Below are 26,759 nucleotides of genomic sequence, written 5' to 3'. Positions count from 1 at the left end.
AGGAATGATCTTCTGAACCCCATTTTACAATCTTTTCCTCTTCACCCTACTGAATGCCTAATGACCTTATTACTTCAGAACTCAGACAAGACAATCACTGAGCAAGTGGCCAAATTTTTGAACTTGGCCATTTCTATAAGTTCCTCCATGACTACTTGTCTTTTTAATAGCTAAATGTATGCTCACTCCTTTTGTACGTAACTTTTGGTGTGCTGGAATGGTCTATTGACTGCAGTAAAATTTGTGTAAGAATAAGCTGACCTTAAGGCTACTTCAGTTCCTCCGATTTCTTAAAATATTTTGAAATTCTGAAGGGTGTTTCCACTTCAGTTCTGCACTGAGATTCAAGAGGGTAAAATGTTGGATGCAAAGGGAAAGAGCATCTCTTAAATGGTTTAAAAACCTGATCAATTGTATGTACATCATAGCTGCTAGGGTGGATGTGGCCTGTCACAAAACATTCATTTCCCAGAAGGAAAACTGGTGAGACTAAAAGAAAAGGAACTTATCCAAGAACCTTAAGTACAAGGCAGAGGTCTGAGTTCCAAAATACAATACCACTTTTTTGAACCGAAGGTGGTGCTGGAGGGAAGCGCTTTTCTTTGCAGGATGGTGTGGCATTACACCCCACAAGTCAGTTCCCAAATGTATGTCTGAAGTTTGTAAGTCTGTGGTTTTTAGAATGTTGGCCTGAGTGGATGGAGTTAGAATGTCTGGGGAGTGGGAGGAGTGGTATATAAGGGAATGACTGAGGGGATTGAGAGACTTTTTAGGTACCCTTAGAGTCTCTAGCACTCTCTGTGTGCTAGCTCTCTGTGTTTAGAGTACTTGGGTCTGGAGAATTTGAGGTTCAATGTAGAGAGTGGTGTCTTTGGAGTGTGGTGTGCACATAGTTGATGTATATTAAACAATACGGATAATAAAGAAATCGCTTGTTGACCCTCATGTGAACGTGTGAACCGTCGCCAGTGAAAGCATTGAATTGAATGAAGTTCTTTCTATAGTGGTTAAGCTGTGATGACTCATCCACATCTGCGAGGCAACACACGTTGCTGTGGTCAACGGATGACGAACCTGCATGTGCAAAGTGGTCCGACGAGACATTTTTTAAATTCAGCCCATCTGCTGAAATGGCTGGGGCAGTGTAGTTTTCATCATGGCCTGGACTGCAACTAGAATGTGTTTGGCTGAGTTGGAAGCTGTCAGATCAGACAAGTTCTGGAGCTTGGGAAAAAGTGGAAGGGTTGCGTTATTCTCTCCTTTCCCCCAAACTCCGGTGAAAGCCCACAGGCATATAAAACAGGGCCAGGTCCACACGCAGCTGAAGAAGGGAGGAGGCCTTGATAGATGTGGTTGAAGGAGCGATAAGGAACTTGAAGAAATGCCTGTGAGTTTTCTCTAGGCTTATCACCATTGTTGGAGAGGCCTTAACTGCATGTGCCACATCCTTATTTCCACAATCTTGTCTGCTTGTTTAAAGGTATTTGTCTATTGGGAAGCTATAAATCATTGAGCTGTTGGCAAGTGAATCATGCTTCTTTGAAGGAGACTGAACATATACACCATGAAAGGGGGAGCAAGGAAGGGGGCAGCTTCAGAGAGGGATGTTTTCACTCTGAACAAGCCTCTGGACGATGTGCAAGAGTTCAGAATGTACTCCAAACAATGCTGTTGCAAAGATATACATCTGAAGCGGTACCCAGACTAAAACAGTGCTGTACTTCTGGCTCTGAATGGCCGTCTTTGGCCTGGGGGTCAGTAGAGATTATTGCACCCAAATGATCCTTGTAGCCGTGGGACCGTAGGCTTTGCCCCCATGTCAGAGCTGGGCTATAATACTTGCTCCGTTCCAGGATTTCAAAGAGAAGCTTAGCTGTTGCCTTTCAGCCACTGCTGTTGATAGAGACCAGCCTCCACTCCACAATTCAAGCAAAATGCAGAACAGCTGCCACAAATAGAGCTGGTATGAGGGCAGTGGAAATGATCCAATGGCGCACCCCCACTAGCACTATCGACGTTGCGCTAGCGCAGTAGTCTTCAACTGGTCCAGACCCGAGACCTACCTCGGACCCCCAACCTACAACGTGGGACCCACTTTCACAGTTGCCCAGCATGGTGGCAACAGCTTTGCCATGACCCATCTGGACCGATCTTGCAACCCACTTTTGGGTCGTGACCCACTGGTTGAAGACCACTGCACTAGTGTAAGCTAATTCTTGCTCAGCATTTCTGGCACTACTGGAAAAGGTGGCAATCTGCTCCCAAATTTCTAGTTATATTGCACAAGTATTGGTTTATGCTAGTGCAACATCAAGAGCACTGGCACTGGGATGTCGTTGGATCTTACCCAGTGCTTCCAGTCCTCCATAGTTAAAACATCTCATCTCTTTTGGTAAAAGATGGTGCCGGTTTATTTGGTTTCACTTATTCGGTTTGTAGATGGTTCCATAGTATGGCTGTATATACCTCTGATACCACTCTTAGAATTTGTTACGGGGTCTAAAAACCTATATACTCCTCCTTAGTTGTTCAATGTAATCTTTAATATATATCCATGTTCAGGCCTTTGTATCATGCTATGACTCCCCCTCTCTTCCCAAGCATCTCTGAAAGGCACAGGCAAGGAGAGAAGGAATTGTGTGACTTGGGAGTTTTTTTGTAGCAGGTCAGACTGTTTCTCCATCTCCCCTAGTATTGCTTACTCTGACCAGCAGCAGTTCTCTAATAACTTGAGCGGAAGTCTTTCTTTTTACTAGATACCTACACATTTTACGAGAGATGCCAAGGATTGAACCAGAGGCCTTCTACATACAAACGACTAAGCTATGCTGGAACCAGCCTGTCTTACCAACTTGCCCGGTCACCGAGATCACGAGAGGGCATGCTCCTGGTGGTTCTACAGAGACATATAGCTCTGCTAGAGTCCACCAGGTGAAGAGCCTTTAATGTGGTAGCCCCTTTTCTTTGGAATTCCCTGCCTCTGGAGGTCAGGTGGGCGCAATCACTGTCCTGCTTCCAGCTCCTCCTGAAAACAACTCTTTTCCAGGAAGCATTCCTCAACTGGCCAACCACCATTTTTATTGGTGTTCTGTTTAAATTGAAGAATTTTAATATGCTGCTGTTATCTTTTTACTGTTTTATTCCTATGTTCACGGCTCCGGAATCTATTTCAGATATGGAGCCGCATATTGGTATTGTAAATAAGTAAATAAAACCAGTGATCTTGTTAAGCCGCCCTCCAGATTACTCTCCAGAAAGTGTGTGTGACACTTGGGCAACTGTATCCTGTAACACAAAGCAGTGGTTGCAGCGTCCACACATAAACCGGGGTTGCAATCAGGCCCGTGGGCCACATCTAGCCTGATTGCAGTCCCAATCGGGCCCTCCGGGATTCAGTCGCAATAAGTTTTGGTTTTTTAGTTTTGGTTTTTCACTTCAGCACCAGCCACCACTGAAATGAGGCCCACAATAGCTTCTCTGAAATTGGATTCGGTCCTCAAACTGAAAGAGGTTTGACGCCCCTGAACAGTATCTTCTGGAAAGATTGCAGATTGAAATAAGTCCTCTGACAATAGATTTCTCTGTTTTTTATCTCCCTCTCCTTCTGGCAATCTTGCATTGTGGACAAATCTCATTCTCCGCCTCCCCCCCCCCCGATCTCCAAATTATTGGTGGGGGTGGGGAACTGATGTTTTTACATAGCTTTCATTTTAAGAATGTTTCTGTTTGTCTCTAAATGAAAATCAAACCATTACAGTGAAGTGTGTTACACTTGGCATGGTTTCTTATCCAAACAAAGAAATTGGCCATACAATATAATGTCCTTTGCTTTAGCCAAGTTGTTATTATACAAGTGTTTTAATTATGGCAAATACTGTTGAACTATAAACTCCCCCAGAAATGTGGTTCACACGTTTCTACCCCCCAAAATATATCTTTTATTTTTAGTTTAATAAAATAAACTAAAATTTGATTTGATTGTGTGTGAATGTTTGCATCATGCAATCTCCTAGCAAAGTTAGGAACTGGACTTTTGGCTCGAATACGGTCTCTCTCCTGCCTATCTACATTTTAAGGGTTTAGGGAACAAACTGTTTCTGAAGTTTAATTCATCAGTGCCATGGTAAGCAAGTTTTAGGTCTTAGTTATGCATAAATAAGTTTCCCGTCCAAAACTGCATTCTTTCAGTGGGCTCTGATGCATTTTCATAAATTTGGTTTGCCTTAGGCACAGATAACAAAGCCCTATGAAGAGAGGTTGAAAGAACTGGGCATGTTTAGCCTGGAGAAGAGAAGATTGAAGGGAGACATGATAGCACTCTTCAAATACTTGAAAGGTTGTCACACAGAGGAGGGCCAGGATCTCTTCTCGATCCTCCCAGAGTGCAGGACACGGAATAATGGGCTCAAGTTACAGGAAGCCAGATTCTGGCTGGACATCAGGAAAAACTTCCTGGCTGTTAGAGCAGTATGACAATGGAACCAGTTACCTAGGGAGGTCGTGGGCTCTCCCACACTAGAGGCATTCAAGAGGCAGCTGGACAACCATCTGTCAGGGATGCTTTAGGGTGGATTCCTGCCTTGAGCAGGGGGTTGGACTCGATGGCCTTGTAGGCCCCTTCCAACTCTACTATTCTATGATTCTATGATCTATTTAAAACACTTAGTTTGCTCATTATCTATGGCATTGGCAGCTGTCTGGGACCCAGCCAGTGCTGCTTTGAAGGCTCTTTCTCAGAAATCCCGCTTTGCTACACTGTGTGCACCTGGGATTGAACTGAATGTTGCACACATAGAGCTGTCACCGAAAATCCTATCTCCATGATGAACCTGTCCCCTGTAATGTGTAGGATCACTTACACCAGACTTCGCAAGTTGATGCCCACCAAATGTTTTGGACTTCAATTCCCATCAGTCTCAGCCTGTCTGATGGTCTGGAGTCCTGGGACTTGTAGTCCAAAACATCTGGAGGGCACGGTTAGGGAAAGGTGACTTACACCATATTTGTTGTCATCACATGTTTCTTTGCACCTGACACAGGCGGGGAAATGTATGTCATGGCGATAGGGACACAAATAACCCTACACTGTAGCTCATGGATTAGGGTTTATTGCAATGAGAAGTTTTAGTTTGTATCTCTTAATTCCCTTGGGAAGTCTTTGACCCAAAAAGTGGCAGAGAAATAGTAATATTACTTGTATCCTGTTGTCACGGCATGTAGTTCCTCACTCCTGTTGGGGACAAAGAAACATATGTGTGATATATTAACAACAGCACATTATGAGGAATGGGGAGACTTGACAGTGGGGTACCATTTTGAACAGCAGTCCTATTATGAGTGCAATGTATGTTACCATCCACAACAGGAAGATGCAGCCAAATGCAACACCCTAGTGAGTGTCTCTCTATATTTTCATACCAGAAGGTGCTGCAGAAAATTGCATGTTCCTCTCTCTCTCTGTGTGTTTGTGTGTGTGTGTATCATGTGTACATTTATTTATTTATTTATAATACTCATATACCACTTAATATAAGAAAATCTTTCAGTGGTTTAAAAATATATATAATTTAATATAAAAACAATATTAAAATGACAAATAATTTAAAAACTTTACAGTAAGACGGAGCAGTATCATGGTCCATTATGGACTGCAGAAGGTGTTTGAATCTTGCCACAGTTTCTGCGTCTTGAGCCACACGTGGGAGAGTGTTCTAGAGGATGGGGGCCACTACGGAGAAAGCCCACTTTCATGATATTACCAGGCGACTTTCTGTTGGTCGCAGAATGACCAATAAGGCCTACTCTGAACCTCAGGGCTCGACTGGGTGTGTATAGTTTGCCAGGTTTATAAATATCTAGTGTGTGTGTGTGTCTCACAGCAGTCTCTCATCCAGTTGGCCTTAGCAATGCTAAAGGAGCAAGAGATGCAAAACCATTCACTGCCCTTGCTTTTTTTTTTAAGTGTTATGTTATTTTGGGGAGGAGCCGTAGCATCTGCTTTGCATTCAGAAGGTCCTGGGTTCAATCCCCGGGATCTCCAGGTAGGGAAGGAAAAAACTTCCTGAAACCCTGGAGAGCCATTGCTGCCAGTCAGTGTTGACAATACTGGGCTAAATGGACCAATGGTCTGACTCAGTATAAGGCAGCTTCCTATGTTCCTAAGACACAGGCTTTCTACTCGGCCATAAACTCAGTAGGTGGCCTTATTTGAGCCTCTACCTCTGTCCGGCTTTAGCTCTCCAACTTCAGTGTGGAGGTAATGACTGACCCTACTGTGCAGGTTCTATTATTTGTATTTATTTATAAAACTTCTAGCCCACCTTTACACTCCCCCAAGGAGCACTCAAAGCAACTTAGCATATTTAAAAACAATACATGTGTTGTCGTGAGGGTTACTATACTAAGACTGTGTATGTGAAGCACTTTAAACACTCAAAAGTGCTATAGAAATGCTGCTTGTTGTGATTGGGAACCAGCAGGGCTGGAATCAAGAGCACCTGCTGGGGGCCCACTGAGAAGCCCCCCCCCCCCGAGTTCCTCCTCTTCTTTGCCATTCCAACCAGCTGCCTCTCGCTCTGGCCCAGACAACAGTGGTGGCAAGTAGGAGGAGCAGGAGATGCCACCGCCTGCTTGCTCACTGGTTCTCTTCCTATCAAGCAAGCATATGGTGGCTATGTTGAGCAAGCACATGGTGGCTATGATGAGAAAGAATGAGAAGGAAGAGCAGCTGGTGAGAAGGTCGACTCGCTAAGGGAGGGGAGCCATTGAGGATGCCTTGCCCAAGTGCCCCGGAAAACCTGGAGCTAGCACTGGGGGCGAGTGTTCCCACTCAGTCCCAAAGCTCATTGGGTGACTTCAGCCATCCATACTATGTCTCAAACCAAAGTAGAGGTGAAGGATCTGTGCCCTTCCAGATGTTGTTGGATTCTAACTTCGAGCTGCTACAGGTTCCCCACCCACGCCCTAACCTACCTCACAGGGCACTTGTGAGCACACCGCCTTGAGTTCCTAGTAATTAAATAACAACAACAACCTCTCCAAGGCATACTTAATTGACTGTGACCTACCAGTAACCACCTTGTTGCTTACAGTGGACGAATATCAGCTGAACTGAAGATGTGCCATTTCTGGTACCACCAGATGAGTTGTAATCGTTTCCTCTCTTTCAGTTTCCACCTGGCCGCCTCCAAAGGGCATGGAGAATGCCTCCGGATTATGATGACGCATGGTGTGGATGTAACAGCACAGGATGGGACAGGTACTCAAAACTGTGTGTGTGTGTTTGTTCTCCTTTGGCCTTTTTTTTTTTTGTGCTAAATAGCTGAGCTGACTTTTTCATACTTGGCTTAAATGTGAAAAGGCAGCCTTGCCCAATCCAGCACTGGTCAGGTGTGTTGAACTACAAGTCCCGTTATCCCCTGCCAGCAGCACCATTTCCCCTGCTGTCTGGGCTGATTGTACTGTACAATCAGCTGATTGTACAGTACTGTTGTACTGTAACACAGCTGGAGAGTGCTGGATTGGGGAAGGCTGCCTAATACCGACTCATTTTTAAAATGTTTTTAGGATTTATTTTTTTTAGGATGTTTTTAATATACATTGTTTTTAACAATGTATATTATATTTTAATTGAGTATTATTTATTTGATCGTTTATTGTTGTTCCCCGCCTCAATCAAAATGGAGAGGCGGGTAAGAAATTATTATTACTATTTATTATTCTGTCTTGACCGGGGCTTTGTATTTATACAAAGAATGAGCTCCCCAGAGAGGTCCGCCTGGCGCCTACACTGTACTCCTTTCGTCGCCAGCTGAAGACCTTTTTATTCTCTCAGTATTTTAACACTTAATTTTAACTTAAATTTAAATTTTACTGTTTTAACTCTGTATTTTAATCTTATATCAATTTTGCTGCGTGGTTTTATCCTGGTTGTGCTTTTTATACTGTATTTTGTATTTGTGCTTTTAACCTGTTGGTTGTTTTATTATGGTTTTAATTTTTGTGAACCGCCCAGAGAGCTTCGGCTGTTGGGCGGTATAAAAATGTAATAAATAAATAAATATTAGCAGCTGCCACTCAGTGCCTCAGGTTGTGGTGTCTCTCCAACCCAGTTAACCCACTGTACATGGGAGCTTAGGCATGCAAACTATGTGTACTACCACTAAGCTATGGTGCCCCCCTTTTCGTGGCAGGTATTTTGTGTGTGTTGGATTCGCAGCTAGCCAAAACGCACTTACTGATCTCAGGGACTGAGATCAGAATATTAAATCGTTAACCAGTCAGCACTCCTTCAATTTTGAAAACTGAGTGCAAAGTTTCGCTGACAAATTCTAGCCTGCTGATTGGTCCGGGCAAAACAAAAGCACTGAATCCTATCTCACTGCAGATGTGTGGGGTTTTGAAGAGGCAAGGACTTAAGCCAAGTGCACGATGACTTTTCCAGATATCTTTTGCTCAGCATTAACTGGATTTGTGTTTAACTATGGCGGGTGGAGGGAGGGAAAAGGTAAATAACAACGTACCCATTGTTGAATTGCATCAGTCCTCTTAATGGAGAAGAGCCACGACCTCCTTCAAGCCTGGAGAGCCACAACCTCCCTTAGGAAATCTCCTTGCTCAGTGCTTCAGATTCTAGTTTCATTTTTAATAGTGCATCTCATCATACTCAAGAGTATCTGAAATCATTTCCTGTTTACATAGGGCACAGTGCTTTACACCTTGCAGCCAAGAACAGCCACCCTGATTGCGTCAAGAGGCTCCTTCAGGTGAAGTATATAGATTTTTCTCTTCACTAGCACTTTTGATTTCCTAATAAACGCTAGCATACTTTGAAGTCCTCCTTTTTAAGGCTGCCACTTAAGGGGAGTTAACAGTCTGCAACAGAATTCTTAATATTTAGCAACTTCTTTGGATCGTTAAACCATGTTTTGCTACATTGCTTTCTGCTTAGTGTCATATTATTGCACTGCTTGTTCCACAACTTGCTTCTTTGTCTTAGGATCCAGTGGATAATGGTCAAATATGGCAGTATATATTATATGTGCAGAGAATGTAAAGCAGGGGTTGAGACCGTACAACCATCCTGATGTTGTTGGAGTACAACTCCCATCACCTCTGACCTTTGCCCATGCTGGCTGGAGCCAATGGGACATCTGGGAGGCCGTACATTCCCCTCCCCTGGTGTAAACTCTTGATCTGCAAGATCTGAGGGATTGCTTTGGTGTGAGTCTAACAAGTTACAAGAGCTGCAGTTGCCAAAATAAACTCTTACGTTTGTTGTGGATGGTGCTTAAATCTGCCAGCTAAAAATAGGTCTTGCCCGATCTTTGTCTGCAGCTGCATTTGGTAGCCTGTATTAAATGACAAATTGAGCCATACGTTTCTGTGTGCACTCAAATACCTCTTGCAATTTAGCTGTGGGAATAGTTTCATCGATTCCTCCCTTCTCTTTTTTGGAAATCAGTATGTATTAATTTTACAGAAAGACCTTTTGATTTCCTTACAAACTTTTCATTACCTTTTCATGCAGTTACTTACAACTCTGTTATGTACCGCATGTGCTTCAACTTTAACAATCAAGGACAAACTGTCCCAGCCAGCCCTTGCATATCAAGGGGCTCTGAACACCCAAGGTTGCAAAATGGAGTAGGGCTGGGTCGAAGAACCTTTGTTTTTGTTTTGCTCCAGGTTTCTAGACAGCTCTAGTACTCCTACAAAAGCAGTTCTCCAAAAATGGTAACTAACTTCAAAATGCTTTGTGTTCCATATCTTGCTTGTTTTCTCTCCCATTCTACAGTCTAAATGTCCACCAGAGAGCACAGATAACTCTGGGAAAACAGCTTTACACTATGCAGGTAATGTATCTGTCTCCCTCTTTCCACACTCTTGAAGGCTCACACATGACCCATGTCTTCTATCTTCACGCTTACTAGATGCTGGTGACAAATAAGAGGATGGGTGTCTCTCTTGTCATGCCCTGTTTCCCAAGAGCATCTGGTTGGTCACTGATGAAGACAGAAGAACTAGCTCTGCCTTCCAGGCCTAATCTGCACCAAGCAGGATATTGCACTATGAAAGCGGTATATAAAAGGCAAGAGCCACACTGCTGCTTTATAGCAGTATTGAAGTGCACTGACAACTGTTGGGGCCCATTGACACATATCCTATACCATTTCATACCTCTTTCATAGTGCTATATTGTGCTTGGTGTGGCTCCTGCCTTTTATATACCGCTTTCACAGTGCAATATCCTGCTTGGTATAGATTAGGCCTCGGATAGACCTTTGGCTTAGTCTAGCAAGGCAATTCTTGTGTAGGGCAGAGCTGAATGCTACAATGCAGCCACCAGGCAGGCTTGCATATAATGAGAAGCCACTGTGGGGTTTCTGGTTGCAGCAGCCACCGCCATTTTGAATATTTGAGCGGCTCTGGGAAGTGCGTCGTAGCTTCTCATTGCATGCAAACTTGGCAAGGGTGAGTTGTTGCAATGGCTGGCAAGCTACCTGCAATAGGTTCTGGGTGGCTTGTTAACCACCCAACCACCCCACCCTCACCAGGTTTGCACATAATGAGAAGCTGTGAAAGTATCAAGGATTGCCAACCTAGTGCCTGTGAGCACCACTGCAGTGATCATGTGAACCAGGTGATTTTTTTTTCATATTTACATAGTAAAGGAGCCTGTATGAAAAAAATGCAGTTCAGTGGTGTGTGCTTCGTTAGTGTCCCATGGGAAGGTGATATTCTCATTCTTTACAAAATGTCTCATTAAGCTCCATTGGACTTCATTGAATGATTTACATGTGGCTGTTCAGTAATCATATAGCAAAGTAACAGTGATGTAAACAGCAGCAAAGTTCCATCTGCAATTTCCCCATTTGCTGCCCAGTTGCCATCTTGCCCTAAGTTTATTATATAGGCAGGGCAGAAATACAGTCCTGTTTTAATAGTACAGCAAGGTTGGGAAATCTCTCTGGTTGTACAGATTCTACAGGTATTTTTAACAACCTTGCAGTACTTTTAAAGCATGAACAAATGTGTTATCCTTACAATGGTCTCTGCTTGGCCTGCATAGGAGGGCCAAGCCGCTGTAAAGTTCCTGAAACTGTGGAACTTTGCTGAGGTTTTTGTGCAAAATGGCTGCGGCAGAAGTTTCCACTGCCGCCCACCACCATTTTGCACACACAAAAAATCCTGACTCCCTTCCCTTTCCTCCCATCCAGCTCCCCTCTCCTCCTCCTTTCTTGCTGCCATGTGGCAGCAAGGACAAGAGGATGGGCCAAGTCAAGCCAGCTGGCGGATCGTCAGGTCTCGGGGAGCTGAGCCAGCGAAAGTTCACCGAGCTCCACCCCCCAAATAGATTCCTCGCGACATCCCTAGTTATAGCATAGTCCACAAAAGCGTAAGCCTTAACAAATCCCTTTGTCTTTGAGGTGCTGCAATAGACGGATAAAGCTTGCCCCTCTGGAAGGTGCTTTTAAAAGAGCGTTCTAATTCTGCATTTCTTTCTTTCTTTTTAAGCTGCATGTGGCTGCCTTCAAGCGGCTCAACTCCTGTGCGAACACAAGTGTCCCATTAATGTCAAAGACGTGGTATGTAATTATCATCTCATGGTTAACTTTTGTGTCCTGTAAAGCTGTTGACAACTTTTCAGTCCATGAAGCCTCATTTTAAAATCACCAAGCAATTCTGTTCAGGACTGAGTTCCTTCCCCCTTGCCCTCACTTTTTAGGGAGAGCAACGAATGAGTTTTCTAGCTTGACCACCACGTGTCTCCCATTTAGTGCAAAGAGAGGCCTGGGTCTATAAACGTGTAGTTAACATGAGCCAAAGAATCACATGGCCCCATGCATATATTTATAAATTCTTGTTTCCCTTTTCGACATGAATGTGTCAACCAGAAAATATGCAACAGATAAAATGGCAGATTCACTTCTCATATAAAGTACCCACCAGCCTTTGTATTAATCTCTGGTTCTGCACCAGCACTTGAAATGCAGAAGGCAGGAGTGCCAAATTGTTAAGCTTATTATCACGTTTGCACTGCAGAAGCAGCTGCACAAGGAGAAGGCGTGATGCTGGGCTGCCAGCTACTGTTCAGAAGGATCCGTGTCTGATGCCACTAGCTATCTCATCTCTTCTAGGGTATGGGCATGATTGTCCCTCATTTCAAAGCATCTCCATTTCTTCGACATTCGCCCCCTGGTTCAGGTCTAACTGTTTTATCTGTTTGTTGAAAGCATTTTTATCCTGCTTTTCAGCTGAAAAAGGTGTTGAGCAGCTAACGTAAGATCAATAAAAGCAAGACAGTCTCTTCCCGTCGGCTTACAATCTAAAAGACCCAACACAAAAGGAAAAATGATGGGGAGGGAAGAGGAAAACAAGAAAACAGGCACGTTGTAAAAGTTACAAAATTCTTAGAACGACCGGCCAGAAAGGAAACAGTTTAGGGAGAAGAAGAACACATCCATTAAGAATTGTAGGTCTTTGTGCATAAAGGCTCAAATCAGTTCTCCTTTAGGAGAGACTGAAAGAACTGGGCATGTTTAGCCTTGAGAAGAGAAGACTGAGGGGAGACATGATAGCACTTTGTCACACAGAGGAGGGCCAGGATCTCTTTTCGATCATCCCAGAGTGCAAGACACGGAATAACAGGCTCAAGTTACAGGAAGCCAGATTCCGGCTGGACATCAGAAAAAACTTCCTGACTGTTGAAGTGGTACAACAATGGAACCAATAACCAAGGGAGGCCATGGGCTCTCCCACACTAGAGGCCTTCAAGATGCAGCTGGACAGCCTCCTGTCTGGTATGCTTCAAGGTGGATTCCTGCATTGAGCAGGGGGTTGGACTTGATGGCCTTATAGGCCCCTTCCACCTCTACTATTCTATGATTTTGGGCCCTGATTATCCCTTAATCAGTAACTGAGAGCTTTGTTTGGTTGACCTTTTTAAATCATGCACTTCAGGCAGACCAGAGGAGCTGAGTGCAGTAGAAAGTTGCTTAGGTGTGATGCTGAGCCTGTGAGTAAATAGAGCCTAATATGAAACAGGGCTAATACATAGGTTTTTACATGCATTACTCCACGGCTAGATATGGTCTCTTGTTCCTTCCACAGCAGGATTTTGTGCACCCATTATAGGACATTGCACTTTACCTTCCCTGGTTTGCTGAGAGCACCTCTGAAATTAATCCTTTTCAGCATCCTAAGTTTAGCTGAATAACTGATGATGTTGAATCTTTCCTCCCCCAGGATGGGAACATACCTTTGTTACTTGCAGTACAAAATGGCCACACTGAATTGTGCAAATACCTTCTGGAGCACGGCGCAGACATCAATTCTAGAGACAAAAACAGAAGGTACGACTAAGCTAACTCTGTAGCCTCAGAGTTCTTCTTCAGCATTAACCTGAAGGCTCCAGATCTTATTTAGAATCTTCCTTTGCTAGTGAAGTGTTGAAGTCAAAGCTCAAGACAAATTGTATAGATCGGGAGTGGGGAATCTCAGGCCTGTGGCCATAGACCCTTTCCTCTGGTTTGCTAATCGATTCGTGGCTTTCCAATCTTTGCATATGTTTTCCCCGTTCTGAAAGGTTGAAATGCCTCTCCTAAGCCTTAGGCCTTAGCTAGACCTAAGGATTATCCTGGGATAATCCCAGGGTTGTCCCTGCCTGCTCCTGTGATATCCTGTGTGTCATTTACATGAACAGGATGACCCTGGGACAATGCCGGGATAAACCTTAGGTCTAGCTAAGGCCTCAGTTAGCGGCAGTAAGAGCTGCAAACTAAAATAGGCTGGTATTTTGGCCCTGTCATTTTTGCCTTTGGCTCTGGATACTTCTGGATTGCAGCCCTTGAGAAGCTTCTTCAAGCTGGAATTGCACCCTTGGGCTGAAAGGTGTGTCCCATATCTGGTATAGCTGAACATAAGAAGAGCCATGCTGGATCAGACAAAGGGTCCATCTACTCCAGCATTCTTGTTCACATGGTGGCTAGGAACCCACAAGCAGGACACCAATGCAACAGCACCCTCCCACCCATGTTCCCCAGCAACTGGTATATATAGGCTTACTCCCTCTGGCTTACTGCCTTTGATACTGGAAGTAGCACATAGCCAACAGAAATTCATGGGAACTTCATTAACTTGCAAAGGCACACATTCTAATTGCTTCCAGAACTTTGTAGAAGTTAAGTTTCCATAATTAAGTTTCCATAATTAAACTAAGTGAGCAAGAAGAGCTTTTCCCCCTTTGATGTTTACTTCATGCTGTGACTATATTTTATTCCCACTCCTCAAACTACTTTACACCAGCCTTCTCCAGCCTGATGACATCCAGATGGTTTGGACTACAACTTCCAGCACTCCCCATCCAGCTGTTGGGAGATGCTGGGAGTTGTAGTACCAGGTCAGGGAAGGCTGTCTTACACTGTGATTTAAATATGATTGCACTGGCATTAAGTTTTTGGGTTATATTTATTAGCTTGAAACTACACAAAAAGCTACACATGAGATGACACATCTTGTTGTTTTAGTCACTGTTTTCTCAAAGAATTTCAAAGAAGCAGTTTTATAGTGTTTGACATCCAAGGCAGAATTTAATAAGCTGTGCATTTTTGGTGTCTTCAGTCTTGTCAATCACTCATGACACTTCTTCCCATTAGAGTCGGGGTACACCTGAGTTTCATAATGCCAAATCATATTGGCACAAGCCTTTGCCAAGAAGCTGTTGTGTCAAAGAATAACTGGGTTCAAGTAGACTTCTGTGCAGGTAGAGGTTACATGTGGTTGGCCTGGGATCTTGTCCACCAGGCAGATCTATCCACCCGTGAGCCTGCTGTGTGCTAACTTGTGGATTGTACAGAGGGCTATGCATGGGGACCTGAACTGCACATTTTTAAGCTACACAAAAAACAGGAAACAGCCACACAACTTGGGCCTACATGCTTTGGTCTTTATGCACATGGGGCCTATTCCAACATCTCGTCCACCATATTGCAGGCTGGATATGGAAGACGTGTTCCCAGGATCATGTTCCCCCACAACTTAAAGCCTTTGCCCTCATAGGAGTGCATCTGAACTGTGCCAGTGAGAGGCAGAAGAATACAAATACTTCTAAGGATAAAACGGTTTCATGTGACATCGATTTTTTACAAGGGAGTGGTGGTTAAACTGGAATCCCTTTATCCTCACAGCTCTACTGCTTGAGCTACAGCCCTTTACAGGCTGAGGTTGCTCCAGTCCAGGAGTGAGCAACATGCAGGCTGCATGCAGCCCCTGTTGACACCGCCGTGTCTACTTTATAAAAAGGTGGAGGAGAAGAAGGTCATGTGTTCTTGCCGAAATATGGCGGCAAACAGCTATGGAGGCTTAGAATCGACAAATTTAGCTTGTTTAGCCATGGGAGTGTGGTCCACAGGAGGAAATTGCCCCCCCCCCCAACTCCCTAGGGTTGCCCACCCCTGCTCTCGTCAGTGTTGTGGCATAGAAATAAGCCTGTCCATTTCTTCTGATCATTATCTCTGGGGCATTAGAAAACCTTTACACGAGGCATAAATAGTTCCACCTAGGGTATGCTTATTGAGTGGCTCTGTTGCTGTGATGTCCCTCTGCAGATCACATTCTAGTGGAATTAGAAATTGTCATCAAAAACATTGTTATTGCTGGCATCATGACGACCGTTGCTTTCAGCAGGGACAGAAGCATGTCATTTAGGCCAGATCTGTACCTTGTGTCAAATCGTTACGATCTCATCAAGGTAACGCAATATCCCTCTTGTGCATTTGGACCTCCAAGCACACACAATGACATCTGTTGTGTTATTTTGGATAATGTGGAATAAAAAGCAGAAAATACCACTACGAAAGCGGTATATGGCATGTGTAATGTGCCCCAACAGTTATCAGTGCACTTCAACACTGCTATAAAGCAGTCATGTAGATCTAGCCTTAGTCACAGCAATGTGTGACTGTTGTCCTGAATGCATTGGGCTATCTAGTCTTCTGCAGTTGGTTGAACCTGGAGGTATGTGTCCTGTAGGACAGGGGGTACTTACTTAAGGCCCGTTGTGGGGTGGGAGTGGGAACAAAAATGGCCTTCCTGGGGTTCCAATCCAGCCCTCCAGAGTTCCCCTGATGGCCATACCCCTTCAGTCCTGGGGACAAAACAGCCCTACTGTAGGAGAACAAATGAGTCTTGAACCCAGAACCTTCAGGGGTGTTGCTGCCTTGCTACTCACATGCTCGTTGTTCTTCCTGCCTGTCTGCCTACTCTCTCTAGAACGGCTCTGATGCTGGCATGCGAAGCTGGGAATCTCGGAGCTGTGGAAATACTGGTCCGAAAAGGTGCAGACATAAACTTGGCAGATGCGCTTGGACACAATGCCCTGCATTACTCCACGCTCTCTGAAAATACAGGAATTCAGAATCTCCTTCAGTCAAAAATTGTTCAAGATGCTGGTATGCCTATGCTTCTTAAATGCTTCTTAATATGCAAGCGGAACTGTAGCAGATCGTGGAGTGTAGACATGCATAGGATTGGGTTGTATGGCTGAGACCCTGATATTTACTGAAGCTGTGATCCGAAGTATGCTTATTTGCATCTAAATTATGTTGAAATCCATGGGACTGAGTTGGAAACAGGATCGTGGGTTTAAGATCGCAGAGTAAATCTGTTAAGTAGAGAGATGACACCTCACTTTGTCAATATAAAATGCAGTGTTTTCTTTCTCTTCTGCAGATGCCAAGTCACCAACCAAGCCAAAGCAGGTAAAAAAAGAAGAAGCAAACCATATTTTATTAACTTAATAAAAATTAGCATTATGCTTTTGGAAAAAGAAACATGCTGAGGTGTTATTATCATGGTGGAGAAACACTTTTGAGTTTGCCAGAGTTTTCATTAGCATATGCAGGTTTATTCAACTCTCGCCTGGCTCCCCAAAACCTGGTAACAGCTTATTGTGGCAGCAGTGGGATGGCTGGGGATGCCTCCCACTCCTCCCATTTCCAGCCCAAATGTTACCATTCCCACACCTGTTGTAGAGACTGAGGGCACAATTAGATCTGATATAGAACATCCATAAATGGGATTTCCTTCCAGTTTTTTTTAAATTAGTAGCTTGTCAAGAGCACCAAATAAGATTGGGGCTGCACCATTTTCCTGATTAAAATCTCCGATCCAAAAGTGCTTTGCCCGCAGGGGTAAACATGGTACCTGTGTGTTTTCTCCCAATGGACAAATAGCTTCAAATGGCACATTTTTTAAAAAAATTGGAAAGCACTCAGCAGAAGCCTTCTGCCTTCTTCTCCCAGCGCTGTAGTCCTGAGCCATTTTGTCCCCTAACCAATCTGTGCAGCTGCTATTAATTAACCTTGTTTTTAAAACCTGGGAAATCCTGATTATGAATCTCGTGCGCAACAGATACGTCACATTGCATTGAAAGTGTATTTGACTATAGCCGGCAAGATAGGTAGCGTCTATGACCAGATCAGAGTTGAAGAACAAAACTTTTTGATTGAGATGAGACTACACCAATCGCATGGCTTTTAAGGGGATATTTTCTAATGGTAGAAAACCTACAGAGGAGCTGAGTTGCTATCAGCCCAATTAATAATGTACTGTTTGAGGATCCAAGGATTTCTTAAGTTATAGTCACAATCCTGCAAATATGGGGCAGTTGCTCATTTGCTTTCCTACACAGGAATATTGTGCAATTTCATGATGTGCATCCCTTCTGCGTTCAGATATTGGAGTAAGGCTGCCTTACATCCAATTAGAGAACTCTGTCCTTTTTTGATTAAACTCTCAAGAACCACTTAACCAAACTCTGCCAACAATTTAGTATTCAACACGTTTTGGTACAAAGATGTAACTTTTTGCTGTTCTGCAGAATAAACACAGCACATGGACTTTGGGATGTAGAATCAAAGGTTTTTTCCCCTCCTGTTACCCAGAAGTAGAACCAATGGCAGATAAGGGTGTTAAACATGGCTGGCTGACTTGAGAAGAAAAGTTCTGTCCTGGCTGCATTTGGATGCAATGCTAAGTTATAAGTTTAGTGAGCATCAGGCTCTTGAGCTTCTCCCCTCCCCTCTCTTCTTCTGGCATGGCTGCAACTGAAGTTCAGAAGCTTTTGCTTCTATTTTTAATGAACAGCAGTTACTTCTGCGCAGACAAACCGCGGTTAGTCTTAACTAAGTTTTAGGAAAACAAACCCACTTCAGACCATGATTTCTGATCCTTGCTTATTTTCCAAGCCTAAATCATAGTTAAGATTAACCACAGTTTCTGGCTTGGGCATAACAAGTAACTGTAATTGATTGAAAATGGAAGCAAAACTTCTGATTCTGTGGCTGTACTGGAGTAGACTAAGCACATGAGCCTGAAGTTCATTTACGACACTCTAAACCAAGATGAGGAACATGTGATGCTCTGGATGATGTTGGACTCAAATTGCTATGCTGGCTAGGACTGATGGGAGTTGCAGTCCAACAACATTTGGAGAGTCTCATGTTCCCATCCCTGCTCTAAGTCATGTTTTATCATTAGTGTAGAATTGTGTCCTCCGAACCAGTCAGTGTGACATCAGAAGACCTGAAATAGCGGATCAGGGTTTATAGGGTTTCGAGACTTGCTTGGCCAAGCATTAGAGCTTGCCAAAAGTGATGCAGCTCCTTCTGAGGTCATGTACAGCTTCCAAACTTGGAGGATGAGGAGGACTTGCGGTGATGTTAATATGAGCAGCCAATTGCTCATATTACTTCTTTGTTATGATGGCTTCCTTTGCCCCTATTCTGTGGATTTCAACAGTTATAGAAATCTGTGGATGATCCAGACACCAAGCAGGCAGAACAGAGGTAGAAGAGGAGGAAGGTGGGTGGGTGGGTGGGTGCACAGGTAACTTCACGTTTGTGGAGGGTCTAGATGTTGATTATTTTGCAAAAATAAGTTGGTGGGCAGGCTCTGAAAAATCAAGAAAATAACCCTGGAAAAGAAGTGAAGAAAATAGTGTCTCTTTCTGACTGTCGTGAGAAAATTTGGCACTGAACAGGATGAATAACAGACTGCTTTTGAGGCTGTGAATATCAGTGCATTTGAGATCACGGTTCAATAGGAAAACGCGTGCTTTTGTTCACTGCCTCCCATATTCTGAAGCATGACTTGCAAAAGGAGGCAGGATGAGCTCATGGTTAAGCATGTGTAATATCACCGCACAGCAGTGCTTTGAATGAGACGAGGCATGAATGGTTGTTGAAACTTCTCTTGTACCTTTAAAGAAAGAACGAACGAAAGAAAGAAAAAAAGGATAACTTGTAACGCAGACCTTACTAACAAACTAACAGACCTCCCTTTTCTGGCCTGTGAAACTTCCAGCATGAACAAGTCTCTAGATTAAGTTCAGAAAGAAGTGGAACTCCAAAAAAACGCAAAGCCCCGCCACCACCTCCAATCAGTCCTATCCAGGTAAAGAGCCAAGTCCAACTTGAACACGTTGCTATGTATAGATGGGGAGGGGCGGTGGAGGAATGTCCCGTCGGGAATAGATCTAGTTAAATTTGCTTTGTGCAGATCCTTTTCTTAACGCGTGTGTCTCATGTATCATGAGTGAATTCTCATAAGGATAGAAATAGGGCGGCCGGTTGTTTTTTTAAAAAAGCAACCCGACAACAACCCATCTTGGTTGGCACTTCGCAGGAGGGCTGTTGGGAACACGACCAGCTCCTAAGTTTAGAGCAGTGCAGCTTATAACGGCCCCGCTTTCATCTGATGCTGACAGTGCTGCCTTTCAACCATCGGCTTAAGATTCCTGGGCATGCGTAACACAGCTTTGCACATGGGAACACGCAACATCTTAACAAGAAGTTTAATATTTAAACTGAGCCGTGACTTGGGGGATAGTTTGACTGCATGCCTGCTGCCTGCTAAAGACGACGGCTGTGTGGTCTTGCTTGCATCGAACTAGCGGGAAACGATGGCTTCTGCTGGCAAGGGGCATTTTGTGTCCCTAAAATGCATTCGTCTTTTCCAGCTTAGTGACTTTTCCTCCCCGCGCTCTGCCACTTCCACCCCGGTGTCTGGGAAAGGCCGGCCGTTTTTTGCCGAACAGGGATCCAAGGTAACAACACAATTTTCGGTCTTGCTTCGAATTAAATATGGACGCTGTCTGTTTGAAGGGGGTTGCGTGGTGTGGTGAGAAAAAAGTTTCATCACCCTAGGTAGTGGGGTGAAGGTTTACAATTGGGGTCCACAAGCTCTCTAAAGAGATGCTCGGGCTAAAATAGGCAAAACTGGGCAATTCCAAGCTGTAGCAGCTTCTGCAATGTTGCCTACATGTAACGTTAAATGCATCGTCAACAGGTGCGGAGGGTGATAGGTTTGGGGGTCCCAGCATGTCGGGGGGGAGGGCTTAACCCTTTCCTCCTGAGCTGGTCTTGACAAGAAAAAAATCCTATCCCTGAAATTGCTATCATTTTAAAAGACAGTCACAAAACTCCCGGTGACATGTTTAATGTTAGATTTAGTTAGGCCCTTAGTTTTGCTAAAATCAAAATACATCTCAGTTGTTTTAATTGGTTGCTTTTGAGGCTATTTTAGTTCTGGAGTAGCATATTATTGTAATAGGGAATGAAAATAAGACGGCTTTTTCTCTGTATTTTTTGTGTCTTGTAACTTACCTTACACTTCCTTCAGTATTTTAAAAGGGAGCCTTTTCGTGGTGATTTTACCATTTATTTATTAAAAGTATTTTCATCCTGACTTTCTATATAGGATACCCAAGGAGGTTTTAAAAAACTGAGGACTAAATAATAATTTAAAAGTTTACATTTGATATACATTAAGTAATCAATTAATCAAACAGATGCCTGTTAACTATTTAATAAGCTGAAAAATCTTCAGTTGGAAGACAGCCTAGCTAAAGTATATCTGCTATTCTTCAAAGGAATATTTTGATTTGAAAGTATTTGTGCTTAATTGGCATGCCGGATGGGATTTAAACAAACATTTGTGTATTTGTGTTTCAGCATGAAGAGATCAGTGCCATTCAGTCTGATTGCAAGGATGGTCTGAGTGATAGTACTGCAGGTAAGGTTTAGGAAAGCTGTTTATAGGATGGTACTTCAATGTCCTCTCTTGTTTCCCTGGGAGAGGATATCCTGCATTTTCAAAGTTTAACGCAGAAAGAGCTGTGCATAGTGAATTCTCGTGTATGAGCGTAGTAGCTAAAAGCATTTGACATCACACTGGGGAGACTTCTGTTCAAATCCTCACTTAGCCTTATTCCCAAGTTTTCCTAAATCAGCTATAGATGTATTATTATCTTTTAGAAATGGATAAATACTTGATGTATTTATTTATTTATTTATTACATTTATATCCTGCCTTTTCCTCTGAGGAGCCCAAGGTGTTGTACATGATCCTCCTCGGCCTCCTCCCCATTTTATCCTCACAATAACCCTGTGAGGTAGGTTAGGCTGAAAGTCATGAGTCAGTGAGCTTTATGGCTGAATGGGGAATAGAACCCAGTCCAACACTCACCACTATACTACAGTGGCTCCCATATGTAGTCTTATCCTTGACCAAAGTAGTAGTAGTGATATTATAAAAATTGTTGCTGTTGTTGTTGTTGTTATTGTTATTATTATTATTACACCACTGGCTATGAAAGTTAAAGAACTATGGCAACAGGAAAAAGTTACAATTATTCCGTTAGTCACATCAGTCACTGTCATCACATCCAAAAAATTTTACAGAAAACTTTTAGAAACTAGGCCTCCAGAAACATCCGCACTATACTTAAAACATGCTCAATAGCCAGGAAGTGTCTGAATCAGTAAAAGACGGCATGACTTGGCAAAGCCCGTCACGTTCATCTAGAAAAAACGCCACAAGCGAGAAAAGAGAGATAACAGCGATAACAACAACAACAAGAAGTTACCTGAAAACAACAGAATGAAATTTAATAGGGATAAATGCCAAGTTCTACATTTAGGGAATAGAAACCAAATGCACAGTTACAAGATGGGGGACACTTGGCTCAGCAATACTACAAACGAGAAAGATCTTGGAATTGTTGTAGATCACAAGCTGAATATGAGCCAACAGTGTGATATGGCTGCAAGAAAGGCAAATGCTATTTTGGGCTGCATTAATAGAAGTATAGCTTCCAAATGATGTGAGGTACTGGTTCCTCTCTATTTGGCCCTGGTTAGGCCTCATCTAGAGTATTGTGTCCAGTTCTGGGCTCCACAATTCAAGAAGGACGCAGACAAGCTGGAGCGTGTTCAGAAGAGGGCAACCAGGATGATCAGAGGTCTAGAAACGAAGCCCTATGAAGAGAGACTGAAAGAACTGGGCATGTTTAGCCTGGAGAAGAGAAGATTGAGGGGAGACATGAGAGCACTCTTCAAATACTTAAAAGGTTGTCACACAGAGGAGGGCCAGGATCTCTTCTCGATCCTCCCAGAGTGCAGGACACGGAATAACGGGCTCAAGTTAAAGGAAGCCAGATTCCGGCTGGACATCAGGAAAAACTTCCTAACTGTTAGAGCAGTGCGACGGTGGAATCAGTTACCTAGGGAGGTTGTGGGCTCTCCCACACTAGAGGCCTTCAAGAGGCAGCTGGACAAGCATCTGTCGGGGATGCTTTAGGGTGGGTTCCTACATTGAGCAGGGGGTTGGACTCGATGGCCTTGTAGGCCCCTTCCAACTCTGCTATTCTATGATTCTATGATTCTAAGTGCCTTGTGGCACAACAGAGTCTTGCTGAGCTTTCATAGATAGGAGCATCCACCAGGTGTATGAGGTGTCAGGGAGGGCAGTGGGTGAGAAGTAAAATGAAGAGAAAACCACCTTTCCAAGGTTAAGATGGAACTCCATGTGAATCTTTTCCCTAGAGATAGAAAAAGAATCAATACACACTCCATTGACATCCTTATTGGCACTTCTGGTCTAAAACTGAACAGCTGTGAGCCCACAGAGCAGGAGTAGTCAACTTTGGGGACTCTAGGGCCAATTTCAGTGCCCTGGGGGCTGCACTCTCCCCCCACCACTGCAGCATTTTGGTGCTGGGAAGAACAAAACAATTGCCATTTTGCTGATGGATTACAGTGGCAGACTTCAATGGTGGCCTAAAAAGGACAAATTTAGCTTTAAACGGAGGCTCCAAAGCTAAATTTGGCTCTTTTAGGCCACCGTCATTGTTTGCTGCTGTAATTTGGTGGCAAGCTACTGATGGTTTTGCTGCTGCTAGCACGGCGGAAAATTCGTCAGCAGGGGAGCCGTGCTTAAGGCAGGGTCGGTGGGTGCCTGCAGGCAGAAGGGCCACCTGTTGCCCACCCCTGCCATACAGAAATATGATCAATTATGGCTTTCAATTTTACCACACGTGGGGATGGTCTATCGCGCTGTATTTTTCTGAGTGTGGTCTCTTAATGAGATGCGTGGATTTTGATTTCATACAGCTAAATGCAGTACCTTCCAAAATCAAAGAGATGTTAGTCTAACACAGCCTTAACTGACCTGGTGTTATCCATCTGCACAGCATGCTGGGTAGGGATGATGGGACTTGTAGTCCAGCCCATCTGTAGGGGCATCATGTTGGTCTAATGTATAAGGTAAAGATGCATGCTATTTTGCCGGAAGAGGCTAGCCAGTGAAGGGCTTGCCTTTTCTTTTTCTTTTCTTGATTTGCTTAACATGAGTTGGCTGGAAGCAATAAATACATTGAAGGCTAGAAGCAATAAATAATCTCATTCTTTCTCTTTCCCTTCCGTTTTAAAAGGTGCTGATAGCCTGTTGGATGTAAGTTCAGAAACAGACCAGCAAGATCTGCTTTTACTGTTGCAAACAAAAATTGCTTCTCTGACCTTGCATAATAAGAAACTGCAAGAAAAATTACAGGTATGTAGGTTTTATTTATTTATTTGTTACATTTATATCCCGCCTTTTTTCCTCTTGCAGGTAACCCAAGGTGGTTTATGTGATCCTCCTCCTTTATCCCCACAAAAAAACCCTGTGAGGTAGGTTAGGTTGAGAGACACTGAATGGCCCAAAGTCCCCCTGTGAACTTCATCGCCGAGTGGGGACTCGAACCCAGATCTCCCGAGTCCCAGCCCAAAATCTCTTCAGCACAGTGGGTGTACTAGAACTGTCCACAGCACAAAAGCATGGTGGTATTTCTTCACACTGTGCATAGTTAAAACTTCTTGCAGCACATAGTTAAACTATGGAATTTGCTACCACAAGATCTAGTGATGGCCACCAATTTACATGGCTTTAAAAAGCGGTTGGCTAAATTCCTGGAGGAGAAGGCAATCAATGGTTATTAGTCCAGATGGCTATGTGCTACCTCCTGTAGCAGAGGCAGTAAGCCTATGTATACCAGTTGCTGGGGAACATGGATAGGAGGGTGCTGTTGCACTTGTGTCCTGTTTGTGGATTTTCCTGGTCTACAGCTAGTTGGCCCCTGTTCTATAAAAATAGAACACTGGACTTGGTCTGGACCCAGCGATGCAATTTTGATTACTTTTATGTTCTAATATTGTGGAGTAATGTCTTTTCGTGTGTGTTTTGATGACTAAATCCTCAGGGTGGGGGAATAACTAGCTTCTAGTCCTTGTCACTTGCTTGAGAGAAGGGGGAGGAAATTCATTTTATCCCATTAGAATCAGATGTGCTTGTTTAATACTGCCATCTGCTGTCTCTGCAGGCGAGAGCACTCAAAATTGAAGACATGGACACCACGCTGGACTCTTCTCGTTCCACCCACCTGGAGTTTGATCACTCGACAGACAGGCTCAGCGAGAGCTCAACAGCAGCACCTCAGGGGGTCAGCTCGTCTTCCCTGAGTTTAGCCCAGGCTCAGGAAGAGGCAAGCAACAATGAAGTGAAAATTAAACAGCTGCAAGACAACCTAAAGGAAGTGCAAAAGAGACTGGACAGTTCGGAAGCGAAGAGGCGGCACTTGGAGACCCAGCTCCAGTCTGGAGCGGTAGAAACGGGTCCCTTGTTAAACAGCTCGGAGATTTCGGAGAATGGCTCTGACCTCAGCCAGAAACTGAAAGAAACCCAGAGCAAGTACGAAGAAGCGATGAAGGAGGTTCTGCACGTCCAGAGGCAAATGAAGCTGGGCCTGGTCGATTCAGAAGGCAAAGAAGCTGACCTGCAGGAGCTCAGAGCAACGTGTCAGGAGGTGGAACTGCTGAAAGAAGAGCTGAGGCGAGCCCAAGAAGACAGCGAGAAGCTGAGAGCCAGAGTGAGGGAATTAGAGGAAAAGCTAGGGGAGAGAGAGAGAAACGCGGCCAGCACGATGTCGGCGGAAGAATGTGAGGAGATGAAGAGTTCTTACTGCTTGGTTATTGAGAATATCAACCAAGAGAAGGCTCTGCTGATTGAGAGGTACAAGGAGGGACAGGAGGAGATTAAAAAACTCCAAGACAAGCTGAAGGGTCAGATGGAGTCAGGGCAAAGTGAGGAGACAGCAGAGGTGAGAGATGCAAAGAACAGGATGATAGATGAGCTAAACAGGCAGGTCAGTGAGCTTTCTCGGCTGTACAAAGAAGCCCAGGCAGAGCTGGAAGACTGCAGGAGGAATATCGTTCCAGAGAATGCCAATTCAGGGTGCATACCTCTGGAGGAACATGAGAGGCTGATGGAGGTCACTGCCTTACAGAGAGAGCAAGCGGAGGGTGCGTTGTCGGAAATGAAGGCTCAGTACACAAAGGTGTTCAGTGAAGCCACACGACTCCAAAGCCTGGTTGATGCCCAGAAGAAGAACTCCGTCTCCATCTCTGAGCATCTCCAGGTGGTCACTGCTCTCAGGGCCTCGGTGAAGGAAATGGAAGAAGAAATAGCCGAGCTCAAAGAGCAGCTTCTTCACAAGGAAAGTGAGGTGCGGCGTCTGCAGAAGGAACTGTTAGAAGAAGAAGCGGCCGTGTGTGAAGCCATGGTGCCCAGAGCGTTGTACGAAGAGCTCCGTTCCACGTCGGAAGGTGAAGTCAACTCCTTGTCGTCCCGGCTGAAAGACTTGGAGAAAGAGAGGGGGAATTTGTCTGCAGATCTTGCACAGTTGAGGAAGGAAATCTCGCAAATGAAGGGGGAGAAAGAGAGCCTCCGGGTGCTCCTCGAGGCCAAGGAGCAAGAAATCAAAGGACTGCTTCGTCAGTACCATCAAGCCCAAGAAGAACTGCTTGAAATGAAAAAAGCTTCTGAGAGTTCCTCAAAAATGGAAGAGGACAAAGATAAAAAGGTTGGTAGATCTAATGCCTCAAAACAGGGATGGCTGAGGAGTGTCCTGTGGTCTAGAACTGGTCCCCGAAGCAAATTCATGCAAGGGCTGATTAAGCAGTTCACTTTGGTGTGCCAGAAACCGAGTTAACTGTGCTACTTTGCTAGCTGCCATTGGAGCAACCTGCCGCAGGCGAAGATGTTGAGCCAGACTCGATTCCCAGAGCTGTTTTTGTCACAGAAACACACAGCTGCCAGCATAAGTGTAGAAGCCGTTTCCCACATCCCGACACGCAGCACCCTTGAATGAACTTGTAGTTGCTGTTTCAAGGAGTTTGAAGAACTAGGCCAGCCCTCCCCAAACCTGGTGAAAAATTGGCTTGCAAACCATTGAGTTTGAAGCTTGTGAAACCATGGGTTGCACTAGCTGGGACTAAGCATTGTGAATGCATCAAGAAAACCATGGTTGAGGATGCTTTTGCACCCTTACAGCCTCTCTGCTTGCCAGCAGGTCTCATTGGTGTCTCCCTATAGTCACTTGT

The 26,759-nt window shown here is 44.2% G+C and overlaps 1 protein-coding gene across 2 annotated transcripts in view; it reads left to right on the top strand.

The window, feature by feature from the left end:
* Positions 1 to 26,759, top strand: part of RAI14 (retinoic acid induced 14) — a 269,841-nt gene that overhangs the window by 92,741 nt on the left and 150,341 nt on the right. For both annotated transcript variants that reach the window (XR_010025560.1, XM_063128159.1), the window contains exons 4-15: positions 7,170 to 7,258; positions 8,701 to 8,765; positions 9,797 to 9,854; positions 11,518 to 11,588; positions 13,249 to 13,355; positions 16,273 to 16,451; positions 16,732 to 16,760; positions 19,366 to 19,455; positions 20,021 to 20,107; positions 21,015 to 21,075; positions 23,774 to 23,892; positions 24,701 to 26,239. Coding sequence is in view for 1 of the 2 variants with exons in the window: in XM_063128159.1 (XP_062984229.1) it covers positions 7,170 to 7,258; positions 8,701 to 8,765; positions 9,797 to 9,854; positions 11,518 to 11,588; positions 13,249 to 13,355; positions 16,273 to 16,451; positions 16,732 to 16,760; positions 19,366 to 19,455; positions 20,021 to 20,107; positions 21,015 to 21,075; positions 23,774 to 23,892; positions 24,701 to 26,239 (2,494 nt within the window). In the remaining variant the exon portion in view is untranslated. The remainder of the gene's footprint in view (positions 1 to 7,169; positions 7,259 to 8,700; positions 8,766 to 9,796; positions 9,855 to 11,517; positions 11,589 to 13,248; positions 13,356 to 16,272; positions 16,452 to 16,731; positions 16,761 to 19,365; positions 19,456 to 20,020; positions 20,108 to 21,014; positions 21,076 to 23,773; positions 23,893 to 24,700; positions 26,240 to 26,759) is intronic.

The sequence above is a fragment of the Elgaria multicarinata genome, chromosome 6 (genome assembly GCF_023053635.1).
Source record: "Elgaria multicarinata webbii isolate HBS135686 ecotype San Diego chromosome 6, rElgMul1.1.pri, whole genome shotgun sequence".
NCBI classification, from domain to species: domain Eukaryota; kingdom Metazoa; phylum Chordata; class Lepidosauria; order Squamata; family Anguidae; genus Elgaria; species Elgaria multicarinata.
Note: the sequence above shows the minus strand (reverse complement) of the source record. Positions and strands in the feature narration are given on the sequence as shown.